The sequence below is a fragment of the Phyllostomus hastatus genome, unplaced genomic scaffold, assembly GCF_019186645.2.
Source record: "Phyllostomus hastatus isolate PE091 unplaced genomic scaffold, TTU_PhHast_1.1 phas_scaffold_21, whole genome shotgun sequence".
Taxonomy (NCBI): domain Eukaryota; kingdom Metazoa; phylum Chordata; class Mammalia; order Chiroptera; family Phyllostomidae; genus Phyllostomus; species Phyllostomus hastatus.
Genome location: NW_025334017.1, coordinates 49,391,116 through 49,406,245, shown reverse-complemented (window position 1 = coordinate 49,406,245; position 15,130 = coordinate 49,391,116). Strand labels below are relative to the sequence as shown.

Here is a 15,130-nt window from a genome sequence, read left to right as displayed (position 1 = left end):
CTTCAACTATCTGACTCTCTGACCCCACCAGCTGTTCTGGCTCATTGCCAGCTGCCCAGAGCCATCCACAATTATTCATCAACAAGCAGCCCACAGTCTGAGATGACATTGCTCCTGAAGGCCCTTCTGTGTGCTGAGAGGCAACAGGACAGCTACAAGGAACCAGCCCACCAGTCGCCGAGGAGTGACTGCCCAATGGCCCAGCAGAAACATCTAGAACCCACGGTGCCCTTTGCCCGTACCGTCCACCTCCTGAGACGGGCCCCTGTAAAAATATCAGAAACTCATGTTACAAACCTTCTGAAACTCAAAACAAGCAGCCCAGAAACCTTGTCAAAAACATGTTCTCTAGTTTCACACAATGCAAACCACCAGCATTTTCCTCTCCAGGTACACTATGCCATTCAATATGCTTCAGACTGCACTGCCCCACCACCCTGCCCCCTCTGCAGTCCTCCCACCCAGAGCTTAGGCGCTCCCTTCAAGGAAGCCAGAGTCACTTGGGGTGCCCTTGGTCAGGGAACATCTAGGCTGAGGGATGAAGGGCCCCAGAACAGAGGTTCTTAACAAACAACCCAATGGAAGAGCATCTGGGCCAAAAGCAGTGACGGGCATGACTCCCTCTGAAGCTAACATGAGGAAAGGTAGGTTACCCGAGTCATCAGTCCAACGCTATACCAGCCACAGAGTCGTGCCAATTCAGTTAGCAAGCGGAGGTTGAAATTACAGTGTGCAGTGCAGGGAGGCTGTGTGATCAGAGCGTTCTTAGTCAATAGTGCATCCTGGAAGGCTGTGCTGGTGACATTATATATTGGGTATGAACACTCTAGAAAACATTTGCATGATTATATACGACGTCCTTTAAAAAGTTCATCCTGTTCCTGGGAATATATCCTAAAGACATAATTTTATTTTTTTAAGATTTTACTTATTTTTATTTTTAGAGAGAGGGAAAGGGAGGGAGCTTCTCATGCACCCCATACTGGGGACCTGGCCCATAATCCAGGCATGTGCCCTGAGAGGAATCAAACCGGTAACCTTTTGGTTCGCAGGCCAGTGCTCAATCCACTGAGCCATGCCAGTTAGGACCTAAAGACACAATTTTTTAAATTAAGTTAAAGGGACCTGGCTGGTGTAGCTTAGTGGATTGAGCATGGGCCGTGAACCAAAGGGTTGCCAGTTTGATTCCTCTCAGGGCACGTGCCTGCATTGCGGGCCAGGTTTCCAGTAAGGGGCGAGTGAAAAGCAACCACACATTGATATTTCTCTCCCTCTCTCCTCCTCTTCCCCTCTAAAAATGAGTAAAAATTTTTTTTTAAAAAAATTAAGTTAAAGGCCTGAAACTAGTCACTGTGGAATATGTCCAAATGATATTTTATAACTTATGTCAATTGTTATAGATGCTGCAGTGGTTTGAAGGCCTGCCACCTTCAGAAGTCCATTTGTGGCGAGTGGAGCTGCCTCGCCAAGCAGAAGTAGTATAACTGGAGGGCCAGGTCTAAATGACAAAATGTCACTGGGACTGGTCCCATGAGGCACCTGAAAATCATACCCCATAGATTCAGCCATGGATTCTGTGAAGGAACAACACCTAAACCCAAGAGGGCAGCTGTCGCAGCATCTAGTTCATCTTAAGGACTCCAGTGATTAGTCGCGCAATAAATATTCCAGAAAATTAGTCAATTAAAGCAATTACCAGAGAGTCACAGAAGATGGCAGAATAGGAAGCCCAGGAACCTGTCCCTCCACCTAAAGTACCACCGAGCAGCAGAAACCATCTGAAGTAGCTACTGTGGAAGTGTTATACCCATACAACAGTGTTCACAGCAGCATTATGCACAACAGTCAAAAGGCAGAAACACCCAAGTGTCTATCAACATGTAAATGGAAAACAAAATGTAGTGGCCACAAACAATGGTATATTATTCAGCCATAAAAAAAGAATAACATTCTGGCTCTGGCTGGTGTGGCTCCATGGATTGAGCACTAGCTTGCAAACCAAAAAGTTGCCAGTTCGATTCCTGGTCAGGGCACATGCCTGGGTTGTGGGCCCGGTCCCCAGCTGGGGGCATGTAAGAGGCAACTGATCAATGTTTCTCTCCCTCACTTTCTCTTTCCCTTCCCCTCTAATAAATAAAATCTAAAAGAAAGAATAACATTCTGATACAGGATACAACATGAATGAACCTTGAGGACATTTATTATGCTGAGTGAAATAAGCCAGACATAAATCGCAAATATTGTGAGTTCACTTGTATGGGTACCTAGAACAGGTCGATTCAGAGATGGAAAATAGAATGGACGTTGCCAGCAGCACGGATGAGGGGAGGACAGAGTTGCTGTTTCATGGACACAGAGCTTCTGTCTGGGATAATAAAACAGTTCTGGAAACAGATAGTGGTGATGATTACACAACATTGTACATGTATTTAATACCACTGAACTGTACACTTTAAATGGTTAAAATGGTAAACTTTATGTTATGTATATTTTAGCACAGTGAAAAAGACAATCATCTATTAAGTACACAGAAAAGTATGAATGATGTTAATTTTTTAAAAAGTTTGCAATATGTAAATATGTGGAATTCTGTGCAGTGTGAATTCTCTGGCACTGAGGAAAGAGCAGAGGGAATGGTCCTGGATGCTGCAGTAACAAGCCTACCAGTATTTTCTTTAAAACATCTGCATCCCTCTCAAAGCCCTCCTCAAAGGAAGCACTCGAAGTCGGCGGTGATGAATTTTCTGTTTCTAAAAGGGAGAAATTACAGGAGTGGCTCCCTTTTGCTTGCCTTCCTCAGATTCCCTAAAATGAGCATGCACTGCCTTGGTTTAAAAGGTCCGTAAAAATCAGACAGAAATGTCCGTCACCTGTGGCAACCTTGCGACGCCAATAAATAACAGGGCTGTGGGAAGGGCCTGGCAGAACTCCCGGGCCTCCAGCGTCAGGTGGAGAGGTCCTCCCGGAGGTGGATCCTCTGATGCTGGAACACATTGGAACTGTGCCGGAAGGCCTTGCCACACTCGCTGCACTTGTACGGCTTCTCCCCGGTGTGGATCCGCTGGTGCTGGGTGAGGTAAGCACCCTGGCTGAAGGCCTTCTTGCAATCACTGCACTTGTACGGCTTCTCTCCGTGGTGTGACCTCTGGTGGTGGATGAGTCTGGAGCTGTTGTGGAAGGCCTTCCCACACTCGCCACACCGGTAGGGCTTCTCCCCTGTGTGGATCCTCTGATGCTGGATGAGGTGTGTGCTCTGACTGAAGACTTTGCCACAGTCATTACATTCATAGGGCTTCTCTCCAGTGTGGCTTCTCTGATGTTCAACAAGTTTGGTTTTTTGGATGAAGGCTTTCTCACATTCATTACATTTATAGGGTTTCTCTCCAGTGTGGATTCTCTGGTGTTGGATAAGGTTAGAACTCTGGGTAAAGCCTTTGCCACACTCCTTACATTCAAATGGCTTCTCTCCAGTGTGGGTCCGACGATGGCGGATAAGGACTGAGCTGTCACTGAAGGCTTTCCCACAGTCGCTGCACTTATAGGGTTTCTCTCCAGTGTGTATTCGCTGGTGATAAATAAGGGAAGAGTAGGCACTGAAGTGTTTCCCACACTCGCTGCACTTGTAGGGCTTCTCCCCAGTGTGGATCCTCTGATGCTTCATTAGGTTGGGCCTCCGGTTGAATGTCTTTCCGCACTCACCGCACCGGTAGGGGATCTCCCCCGAGTGCATCCTTCGGTGATTGATGAACTCACAGCTCTGGCCGAAGGCTTTCCCACAGTCGTCACACTTGTAGGGCTTCTCTTCACTGTGGAGCCGCTGGTGCTTGACGAGGTTAGCACTGTACCTAAAGGCTTTCCTGCAGTAACCACAGTAATGGAGTGTTTTGCCAGCAGGAATTTTCTGATCTTCTTTAACAACAGCATTAGCACTGAAGATTTCCCCAGAATTAAGAACCGTTTTTGTTCGTTTTGACCTGTGTACACGCTTATGGTTATTTAGATATGATCTCTGTTCAAAACTTTGCTCACATATATCGCATTTGTGAGGTCTCTGATCAGGGACAGAGCTTGACCCCAGCTGGAGGCTTCCCCCACGCTCCTGGCTGCTTTCCCTGTTGGTCAGTGTGACTGGCCTAGGGCCTCCCTGCTCCATGGGCTTGTCTGGGCTCTCCTCCGCCTTCCCAACCGGTGTGCGGGCTTCTTCTGGCTCAGTTCCCTGGGGAACAGTTCCCCCGAGCTGGTCCGGTTCTGCCCCATCAAGCATCTCCCCTGAAGTCAACTCCCTGCACTCAGTGCTGATCTCATAAGCTGAGAAAACAAACAGAACATCTCAGGGTCACCTGTTCTCACTCTGGAAGGAAGATACGAAGATGCTGCTGACCACCTGTGCAGTACAAATTCCACTGTCTCCAAAGTCACACCTTCTAGAGGTAAGAGCCTGGAACTTGGAGGCTTAAAATCTCACCCAGGGCCACAGTCATGTGGCAGTGCAAGCATTTAACCCAGATCTGATCAGCACCCATTCCCTTCCTGCCTGCCTTCTGCCTCCAAGACCTGCCAGAGTGGGACAGTGGGATGCCTGTCCTCATACAGAGAACGGAGAGGCCCAAAGTCATGGAGGGCACCTGAAAGAAAAAGAAATTCATGCCAAGCAAGTCTGAGGTCACCTAAAAATACCCCAAGTCCATGCTAGGAAAGCCAGCTGTCTCCCAAGGGGAGCAGAGGGCCAAGCCTGTGTCAGCCGTGAAGGAAGGCAATGCCCCCCGAGGCCGGGTTCCCTGGCTCTCTCTGCAGGCCTCTCCCACTCCAGAGCTCTTTCCTGGGGCATGAGAAGCCACCAGTGAGCCCCAGTACCTTAAACTCAAGATGCCAACCAGAATGCTTCCTGATGCCCTCAAGCAGGCTGCCCCTCCTGCCCTCCACTAGACACTATTCCTTAGGCAGGAACACACCCACCAAAAACATGTTGTCAGTGAGCCAAGAGACACAACAACCCCAAAATGGGGATAATTCAATGACCTCAACAATGTGGCAGAAAATAACTTGTACATTCACAACAGAACACTACCGCAACAGTGCAGAACAAACTCCACACAACACAGACATCCTCCTAAAGCTCTGAGGCCCACACGCATCCAGCAGACAGAGCCCAGGCCACAGAGGGAAGGGACCTCAGGGCACAGCAGGAAATGAGGGAGGAGGCCCCACGGGCTCCCGGGCAATCAGAAACATGCTGTATGTTGACCTACAGGACTTTTTTTTTTTTTTTAATTTACTGAGCTCTATAAACTCAGGGTCTGTCCCATTTCTGTATTTAAACTCAAATGCATAAATTTACGAAAGAGAAATTCAAGTCCTTTGAACCTGGGGTTTCTTCCTAGGACATTATCAAGACAGGCAGCACAGAGGCAGCACAGTCCACTTCAGTGAAACCAGGGAACACCCTTCCTGCTGGCCTTCCAGCAACAGCAGCGACTGAGCCCCCTAGGCCCAGAAATGGACACGCACTGAGTGACCAGCGTGGCCCACACAGGGCTAGAACAGAGACAGCAGGTGTGGACTACAGCACATGGGGTGACGTGACGTGTCTTCTCTCACTTCCCTGAAACGAATGGTCTGGGAACGGGGAAACAGGGAAGCGACAAGGCCCATCTGACCCCACTCACTCCTAGTGCTGCGCTCTTGGGGGCGGGGCTCCCCAGGATCCCGTGGGCCCGGCCCTCCCTCACAGTACACCCTGATGCCCTTCCCTCTTCAGTGGCGCTGCCCCTCTCACTGCCCACAAGATTCAGTTCCAGGGTCTTCCCACCGAGGCACTCAGATGGACGGAGGCTTCATCGGAGGCCACTCCCACAGCGGCTGTGCTGGCCCAGAGGCACCCTCCCCCAGGCTCCTCAGTCATCAGCCGCATACCCGGGACCCCACAAATGCTTGTGCCGTGACTAGTGAGGGAACCAGCCCCTCGCGCACCTGAGCCATGGACTCCCAGCCGCTCTCTCCCCTCGGGACCCTGTGTGTCCAGGACCCACGGTTCATCCCCTTGCTCCAACTGTGTGATCACCCCAGGCTTGGGACCTGCAGGTCCAGCTCCTGGGAAGCAGATGGGGCATGGGGTTGGTGCCAAGGACATGGGGCTGGGGGCCGGCAGGGGGAGGGGAAGGGCAGATGCAGGAGTGATGGGGAGTCAGAACACCCTGGGGGACTAGGGTAGTTGTGGAGATGAAGACCTGAGCACAGGGGACAGCAGGGCAAGGGGCCTGCCCCGCCAGTACCGCGCAGCTCCCAGCTTGCCCTGGGAGACGATCTGCCTTGGGCTGGGGGCAGGGAGAGTCTATCCAGGAGTTCAGAGGGCAGAGAGGCTGACAGAGCCCCACTGGGCTTCTCCTGGGTCAGACAGACCAAACCTGTCTCTGGGCCCAGCGACGAGGTCCCCAGCCCAGCCCCCCTGTGAGCCCTCAGTGCCCAGGGCTGTTCCCTGAGCTTCGTCCTAGCGAGGGGCCTTACCCAAGGAGACCAGATTCCTGTAGGTCTCCAGCATCACGTCCCTGTAGAGGCCCCTCTGAGCAGGGCCCAGCTGTCCCCACTCCTCTGGGGAGAGGAGCACGGCCACGTCCTCGAAAGTCACCTTGGCCTGGAACGACAGGAGCTGCTGCAGGACTAGGTGAGGTTCAGACAGCGCCCCGGGGGCAGGGGCAGCAGAGGCATGCTCAGTGCACAGCACAGGGTGTCTGCAGGCCTGATCCCCCAGCACTGCCTGGCGGGTGGTCTGACCATTTGGCTGCTGAGCCAGCCAACTCAGGGTGGCTGGGTGAATCCTAAGGTCACCACTCCACTGCTCAGCACCCAGACCAGAGATGTCTGACAGCACCTGCTGAGGTAGAGCAGGAAGGAGAAGCCCTGGGTGGAGACCTCACATCACCCGGGGAGGATAAGGCTCACCTGGGAAGCAGAAGACAGGTGCAGAGCTGCCATCACGTGATTCCCTGGGCCTCCCAGGGGAGGTATGCATGAGCCAATCACTCAGGTGCTGAGGGAAGACAGAAGAACACATGGAGGCCCAGTCTGGTTCCTCCTGCATGTGGCTTCAGGGCTCGCTCATCCCGATGACAAAGCTGGCCTCCCAGCAAACTCCCCACCCCCACCAGATGAACACAGGGCTGCCCAGGTAACTTGCCCCTCCTCCTCCCTGGCACACTAAGTTGTCTCACTCAGGAGGAGGACAGAGATTCTCATTCCCTTTAGATGAAAAGATAAAGACATTAAAGGTTCAGGAGGAGAAAGATGTAAAAAAAAAAAATCAATAGCCCTGACCAGTGTAGCTTAGTGAGTTGGATGGACATGATCAGGTCAACCTAAAGGTCACCAGTTCAATTTCTGGGTCAGGGCACCTGCCTGGATTGCAGACCAGGTCCCCAGTTGGGAGGCATGAGAGGGGCAACCAATCAATGTTTCTCTGACACATTGATGTTTCTCTCCCTCTCTTTTTCCCTCCCTTCCCCTCTCTCTAAAAATAAATAAATAAAATCTTTTACAGAAATCAACAGAAGGCACATAGTGAAGACAAAGTATAGAAGGTAAAAGTAAGAAATTAGTAGAAACAAGTCCCATGAATGAGAGATGATGAGAAATAAAAGAATTAAACTCGCTCAAGAGAAGCACAAGACCTTTCAATTAGACACATGAAATGTACCTATATAACCTAAAATGAAGCAGCACAGTCAGGATGAGTATAAGACACAGCGGACAAGCCCCAGGGAAAGTAAAGCAGCTCGGTGCCAGAGTGGCACGCAGACCTCGCCGCCCGCCCAGGGGGGCACCCAGACTCCAGCAGCACCACCGTGCCTCTGCCCCGCTCACCCAGGGACTGCGCAGCTGCACTCCTCTGTGCTGGCTCCCGCCTCGGCGTGGTGCTGCTGAGCTTACTGTGCATTGCTGCGTATGGTTTAGTGATGTTCACACCAACCAAAACAGAACTGAAAGCAAAAACCATTATAGCAACAAAAACAAACCTTGTGTATTAAAAAAAGATAAAACCCACCCAAAAGCTGTCATTACAAACATGTGTATCTATCAACAGACTTTCAAAATGCAGACAGCCAGAGCTAACTGACTAAGCAAAGAGTTGGTGGCAGCCCTCCCTGGGATGACAGATTTTATCACGCTTCCCTGAGAAACCTGTAGATCAACAGACATTGTTACCTAAAGCATAGAGAACACACATTTTTTCAAGATGTATATTGAATATTTTTTTAAAAACACCACATACCAGGCCAAAAAAAAAAAAGTCAACAAATTCCAATGGCTGCATCCTTTGCCAAAACATTCTCTGACCATACTGTTGTTATACTACAAATACATGGTTTTAAAAGTACCCCGCTTCGAGAAAAACAAAAATGGAATATAGGGTAGAAATAGCAACAAAAGCTCCCTAAGGAAAAATGGACATTAATAGAACAAAAGCCACTTTCTAATGCCCTCTTTCCCAGAGCTGTCTGAACCCCATAAAGTATCACTGACCCTAATTTTTTTTAAAGATTTTATTTATTAATTTGTAGAGAGAGGAAGGGAGAAAGAGGGAGAGAAACATCAATGTGTGGTTGCCTCTTGCACGCCCCCTACTGGGGACCTGGCCTGCAACCCAGGCCTGTGCCCCAACTGGGAATCAAAACAGTGACCCTTTGGTTTGCAGGCCAGAGCTCAGTCCACTGAGCCACACAAGCTAAGGCACCCTAATTGTTTTATGAGCCTTTACCCTCAGGACTAGAAAATTACTGGAAGCACCCTGAAGGTGCAAAGGCCCTGGGAACTTACAAAACAAGACATGGCAGACCACGACAACTGGACCAAACCGTGCACCCAAAGGTAACATCAAAACAAGCTGCAGCGCAACTGAAGCATTCTGTTCCACAACCACCCCGTTACCTGACAAAAGCCCAAAGCCCTGCTCCTCAGGGCTGGTGCATATCTCCGCACCTAGCCCTTTCCCTCTCTGGGGAAAATAAAATAAAACTCTCTATACTTTCTTCTCTTTGAGAATTCTTTCATAGTAACATGCATCATTAATGCACAAATTTGACCACAAGAGAAACAGAAATAAATGATCTAAACACTCAACAAGAAATTAGCCACAGAATAAGAAAGCAGTTCAAGGAAAGAAGATGAAAGGAATGAAAATATAATCTCAACAAGAAAATCATCCCAGCATCGGTTCCTTAAAAATAAAACACAAACATCTGGTACGTCCAATGTGGGGGCCTGCAGGGGCCGCGGAGAGGAGGAAGAAAAGGAAATGCTGTGGAAAACAGAAGAGGGGACTAAGTACATACCACACCCAGCAGTGGTTCCCAGCGTGGCCCGAGACCTTGGGTTCCCAGCATTCGAGTCTGTTTCCATACAGTGGAAAAAGAAACACAAGCCATGAGGACTGGAAGAGAATAGATAAAATCACCGTTATTTGAGATCATCCACAGAGAAAATCCAAGAGCACCAGCCCCTTGTTGGGATGATAAGAGTTTGACAGGACTGCCACAGACAGGTCAGTACAGAGTAATCAACACTACTCTGATATACTTGCAATCAGCAAGCAAAAGCCAGCATTCACAAAACAGCCACAAACACTTACATATACGGCATCTGAGAAGGCTAATGAAAAATCTGTAAGCCCTTAATGGACAAAATGATGAAAGTTTATTAAAGGACATTAAAAAGACCTGTGGAGAAACAGACAATGTTCATAAACAAGACTCAATACCATAAAAATGTCAACTCTCCCTGAATGAATCCATTAATTCTGTGCAATCAAAACTACATCAGGACAGGCCGGGTTGGTGTGGCTCAGTGGACTGAGCACCAGCCTTGGAACCAAAAGGTCTCCAGTTTGATTCCCAGTCAGGGCACATGCCTGGGTAGTGGGCCAGTTCTCTAGTTGGGGCAGTGTGAGGGACAACTGATCAAGATGTTTCTCTTTCTCCTTCCCTCCCTCTCTCTCTAAAAATAGATAAAAAGAACGTTTTGTAAAAAATTACAACAGGACATATCATGAAACCTAAGCAAAATGACTCCAACTATCGTAAGAGTATGATCCAAGATTAACCATGGCAATGCCAAAGAAAGCAGTAAGGCAGCCAGAGGCACACCCTCCAGGTACCGGGACCTCCCGCAGGCTGTGGGAGCACGACAGAATGCGCACTGACGGCACACCTGCCACATGAGCAGCCAGGCAGCATTCCATACGTGGCGCTGGCACAACCAGTGTCCATAGGAAAACCAGGTTACCGCCCTGCCTTCCACAGCATGCAAAAAAAAAACCAAAAGAACATTTCAGGTAGGTTGAAGACCTAAGTTTTTAAAAAAAATGTTTATAGCTATTATAATAATATATAAAAAACACATCAAGAGAAATGTTCAGTTTTACTTCATCATAAAAACTTCAGCCCTGCCTGGTGTGGCTCAGTGAACGCCAACCTATGAAACAAAGGGTCACCGGTTGGGGCACATGCCTGGGTTGTGAGCCAAGTCTCCAGTTGCAAGGCAGCCCATCGGTGTTTCTCTCTCTCTTTCACCCTCCCATCCCCTCTCTCTAAAAATAAATAAGTAAAATCTTAAAAAAAAACTTTGGTAGGAGACATGACAAAAATTTAAAAAACTGTCAAGTGAAAGAATGTTCACAAACATACATAACAAAGATACATACAGAAAATATATTCAAAGAACCAAAAAACCCTATTCAACTTAAAAAGTGAACACAGGACAGGACCTACTAAATTGCAAATAAAGAAATAAACTGTCCATAAACACCTGAAAAGATTTTCAATGTCAGTAAAAATGAGGGAAATGCAAATTAAAACCAGACTTCTCTCTCCATTGATCGGGGAAATAACAGTGGTTGAGCAAAAGTAGGTATACCTACAATTGTTCATATGGAAAACAATGTAATAATGAATAAGCATTAATACAAGAATAAGCTTGTTCTAAATTCATGTACTAAAGCTGCAACCCTACTTTTGCCCCACACCGTACAAAGACTTCACAATATCACATGCTGCAGATGTGCAGAAACACGGGAACTCTGAGTCCTGTACCTGGAGTACAGACCATGCCACCACTCTGCAAACCCATCTGACACTACCTAGGGGAGCTCCAAGCCTGCAAATCCATCAGGAAACCTAATTCTAGGCATGTGCCCTAATAACACAAGGTGACATGCAAGAATCCCACCACATGCCTGTCTGCAAGGGAAAAAGTAAACAACTTCAATATCTATTATCAGGGAGCAGGCAGGTTGAAAGGGACGAGCTACATCATCACGAAGATGGAGCAGAGCTGTAAGGGTTAGTAAGAGTGTTAAACACAGAGTATCAATAGTATGTCATGTATGTAGATTTTTAAAAAGATTTTATTTATGTATTTGTAGAGAGAGGGGAAGGGAGGAAGAAAGGGAGAGAACCATCAATACACAGTAGCCTCTCACATGCCCCTTACTGGGGACACAGCCTACAACCCAGGCCTGTGGCCTGACCAGGAATCAAACTGCTGAGCTTTTAGTTCACAGACCGGCACTCAATGTACGAGCCACACCAGCCAGGGCATATGTAGATTTTAAAATACAAAAACATCACTAGATGTGTAGAGGTTTAAGAAAATGTGCCAACAGCAAAACTACCATCAACTGAGTGAGAAGGCACCTAGGGGACAGGAGAAACCAGCTGCAAACCATCTACCTGATAAAGGGGTGAATCTCCAAAATGTATTAGGAACTCACACAGCTGAATAGCAAAAAAACAAATAACCCAATTTAAAAATAGGCAAAATACCTGAATAGACTATTCTTCCAAAAAGACATGCAAATAACCAACAGGCACATGAAAAGATGCTTGACATCACTAATCATCAGAAAATTGCAAATCTAAAGCACAGTGAGCTATCACTTCACACCTGTCAGACTGTCATCAATAAACCCACAAACAACATGAGAATGTGGAGAAAAGGGAACCCTCATGCACTATTGGCAGGAATGCAGACTGGTGCAGCCACTGTGGAAAACAGTATGGAAATTCCTCAAAAAAATAAAACTGTCTGATGACCCAGCAATTCCACCTCCAGGTGTATATCTGAAGGAAATGAAACCTGAAGCTTGAAGAGATATTTGCACCCCATGCTCACTGCAGCATTATCCACAGGGGCCAAGACATGGGAGTAGCTTAAGTGTCCATCAATGGATGACTGGATAAATTGGCCTATATATACACATGATGGAATATTACTCAGCCATAAAAAAGGAAACCTTGCCATTTGCAACAACATGGATGGGCCTGGAGGGCATTGTGCTAAATGAGGTAAGCTGGACCCATAAGGACAAATACTGCATGATCCTACCTATAAGTGGAGTCTAAAATTGTCCAAATCCACACTGACTGGTGTGGCTTAGCGGGTTGAGCGTCATCCCACACACCGAAAGACTGCAGGTTCGATTCCCAGTCAGAGCACATGCCTGAGTTGCAGGCCAGGTCCCTGGGTGGGAGGGTGCAAGAGACAACCAACCATGTCTCTCTCCCGCTCTTTCTCCCTCCCTTCTCCTCCCTCTAAAAATAAATAAAGTCTTTTTTTTTAATTTAGTTTATTTTTTTAGATTTATTTTATTTATTTTTTTAGAGAGGGAAGGGAGGGAGAAAGAGATAGAGAGAAACATCAATGTGCGGTTGCTGGGGGCCGTGGACTGCAACCCAGGTATATGCCCTGACTGGGAATCGAACCTGCGACACTTTGGTTCGCAGCCCGCGCTCAATCCACTGAGCTACTCCAGCCAGGGAAATAAAGTCTTTTTAAAAAAACAAAATAAAGTTGTATCCAAGAAGCAGAGAGAATAGTGGTTGCCAAGGTTTTGGGGTTGAGAGAAAATGGGGAGATGTTTGCTGGTCGAACTTTCGCTCGTGTGAGGTGATCTGTGGACACCTAGCTACAGTGCGGTGACAACAGCACTACACGTTGTCCTTTGAAACTTGTGACGAGGTGACTATTAAGTGTCCTCACCACAAAGAAAATGGTACCCGTGTGTTGGATGTGATTATTTCACAGGGTACATACACATAAGGACATGAAACTGTGTGCCTTCACATGGACAATTCCTGTTTCTCAATCACACCTCAGAAAGGTAGAAAGGCTATCATTCAAAGCTGGAGCTGCCCAAGGGAGCTGTGCACCAGGACCCCGGGTCTCCGAGTAATTTCACTTTAATAGTTTTTGCTAAATTAAAAAGGGAGGGTGGGGCCCGGGCTCAGCGGACTGAGTGCTGGCCAGCAAACCCAAGGGTTGCTGGTTCGACTCCCAGTCAGGACACATGCCTGGGTTATAGGTCAGGTCCCCAGTAGGGGGCGCGCGAGAGGCGACCACACGTTGATGTTTCTCTCCCTCTTCCTCCCTCCCTTCCCCTTCCTCTAAAAATAAATAAAATCTTAAAAAAGAAAGAAGAAGAAGAAGAGGGGGCTTGACCTAACGTGGTAAAAAGTTAACTGGCAACCCTAGTCGTGGGTGTTTGCTAAAGCATTCCATATTTCCATTTACTTTACAGTTTTTGTGAAAAAAATTAAAATGTGCATTTCACATTAAAATGTGTAATGCATATATTAAACGCACAAAACCATGAAGCAAACTAGAGGAGGAAAAGAAACAAAAATGTGGCTGAGAGAGACCGGCCTGGGACCAACCAGGGAGGGAAGGGGGCGCAGAGCAGTGTCTTGGGAACTGCCTGCGGGCGGCCCTGGAGGCTCACGGGGGGCAACGGGGGCGCGCGGGGCACTGTGGTGGGCGGGCAGTGTGTTCGCATTAAGTGCGCGGAGCTGGAGACTAAGTGAGGAAGTACATGCGAGGACCGGGAACCGGGAGGACCTGGTGTGTACCCTGGAGGAGGAGGAATTTTTCGGGAGGGAACGGTCGGCTACCCTGGGGGCTGGTTACCTTGGGCGGGGGCAGGGACGACGAGGGCCCAGGAAGGCGATCTGGGGAGTCAGGTAGGGGGCCGCCGGGCCGCGACGGAGGTTGGTCAGGGTTTGCGGCTTTTCGGGAGCCGAGGAGGGGAGGTGCAGCCGCCGGAGGTTCGCCCCCGGGCGGCCAGCCACCGTCCCCGCCCCGCCGCAGCCCGCCCAGTCGGCCCCACACCTACCTCAGCAGGCAGAGGAGCCACCACCCGTCCAGGGACCGCCCGCACCGGCTCCGCCAATGGAAACCAGCCGGAAGTGATGTAAGACCCTCCCCCTTGCTTCCGGACCGCTCCGGGGAAGCTGCTTCTATCTCGGTAGCGGGAGTCCTCCAGGAACGGGAAACAGCCCAACAAATTGGGAACGCTGCTACGGGGGTTGGGGGAGGCAGCCTGGAGCCTCGGGGTTCAGAATCGGGGCAAGAGTGAGGCTTTGGCGACCGATTTCAAAGACTAACAGATACCAGTAATTTCCAATGACACCCCCTCTGGAGAGCCGCTAAAGGCATTGCAACCAAGACCAGACCAGGCCTTCCTCTAACGAGGGGAAGCAAAGCAGGCCGTTCACCAGGGTCACGGGATACCCAAGAAGTGCAGGGGAGGCTCTCCTGGTTAAGCCAGCTAACCTGTGTCCACTCACAGATGAAGGGCTTCCTTCAACACCCAAATGTTCTGCAGCAAACCCCCCATGATGGCCTGTCTCCTGGCCACGTAATGCCCCAATCTACAAGATCTGTGCTTTTCTTCAGGAAACGTTACCCTCCTGCCTTCTCTGCCAGTGACGGAGCCTATCCCTGCTGGGTTCACTGCCCAGGGCCGTTGGGGCAGGGGAAGGCTGGCTGAGAACTGGGTCTGAGGTTAGACCATGAGAGCAAGGCCTGATCATCCAGGAGAGGCCCTTGCAATACAGCCTCAGAACCACGTGACCAGTTCTCACACAGGACTCATTGTGGTCATCTCATGCAGGTAAGTGGTCATCGTGGAGTCTCCTGGCCAGTGCCTTCCCCCCAAGATCTGCGCAGTGAGCGCCTACCCAAATGGTTGTTATCTCTGACAGAACTAGGACAAAGTTTGGACAAGGTGTTGTCAGCTGTGGCCAAACACAAAGCCCATTTGTTTGGAGAAACTCCAGGTCCTCTCATCACAGGACAGTCCCTC

At 49.0% G+C, this 15,130-nt stretch overlaps 1 protein-coding gene across 9 annotated transcripts; it reads right to left on the bottom strand.

Moving 5' to 3' along the window:
- Positions 1-2,197: 2,197 nt before the first annotated feature.
- Positions 2,198-14,198, bottom strand: ZNF34 (zinc finger protein 34). 9 transcript variants are annotated; one of them, XM_045860896.1, is made up of 7 exons: positions 14,159-14,198; positions 9,327-9,424; positions 7,858-7,973; positions 6,940-7,027; positions 6,505-6,631; positions 5,971-6,090; positions 2,198-4,308 (listed from the first exon to the last, which is right to left on the bottom strand). In XM_045860896.1, the coding sequence occupies exons 4-7, from the start codon at positions 6,970-6,972 to the stop codon at positions 2,945-2,947; spliced, it is 1,644 nt and encodes a 547-aa protein (XP_045716852.1). In that variant the 5' UTR covers positions 6,973-7,027; positions 7,858-7,973; positions 9,327-9,424; positions 14,159-14,198; the 3' UTR covers positions 2,198-2,944. The 9 variants fall into 9 exon arrangements, with proteins under 9 accessions (XP_045716852.1, XP_045716851.1, XP_045716850.1 ...); XM_045860895.1 differs by lacking the exon at positions 14,159-14,198 and adding an exon at positions 13,954-14,132; XM_045860894.1 differs by lacking the exon at positions 7,858-7,973.
- Positions 14,199-15,130: the final 932 nt, after the last annotated feature.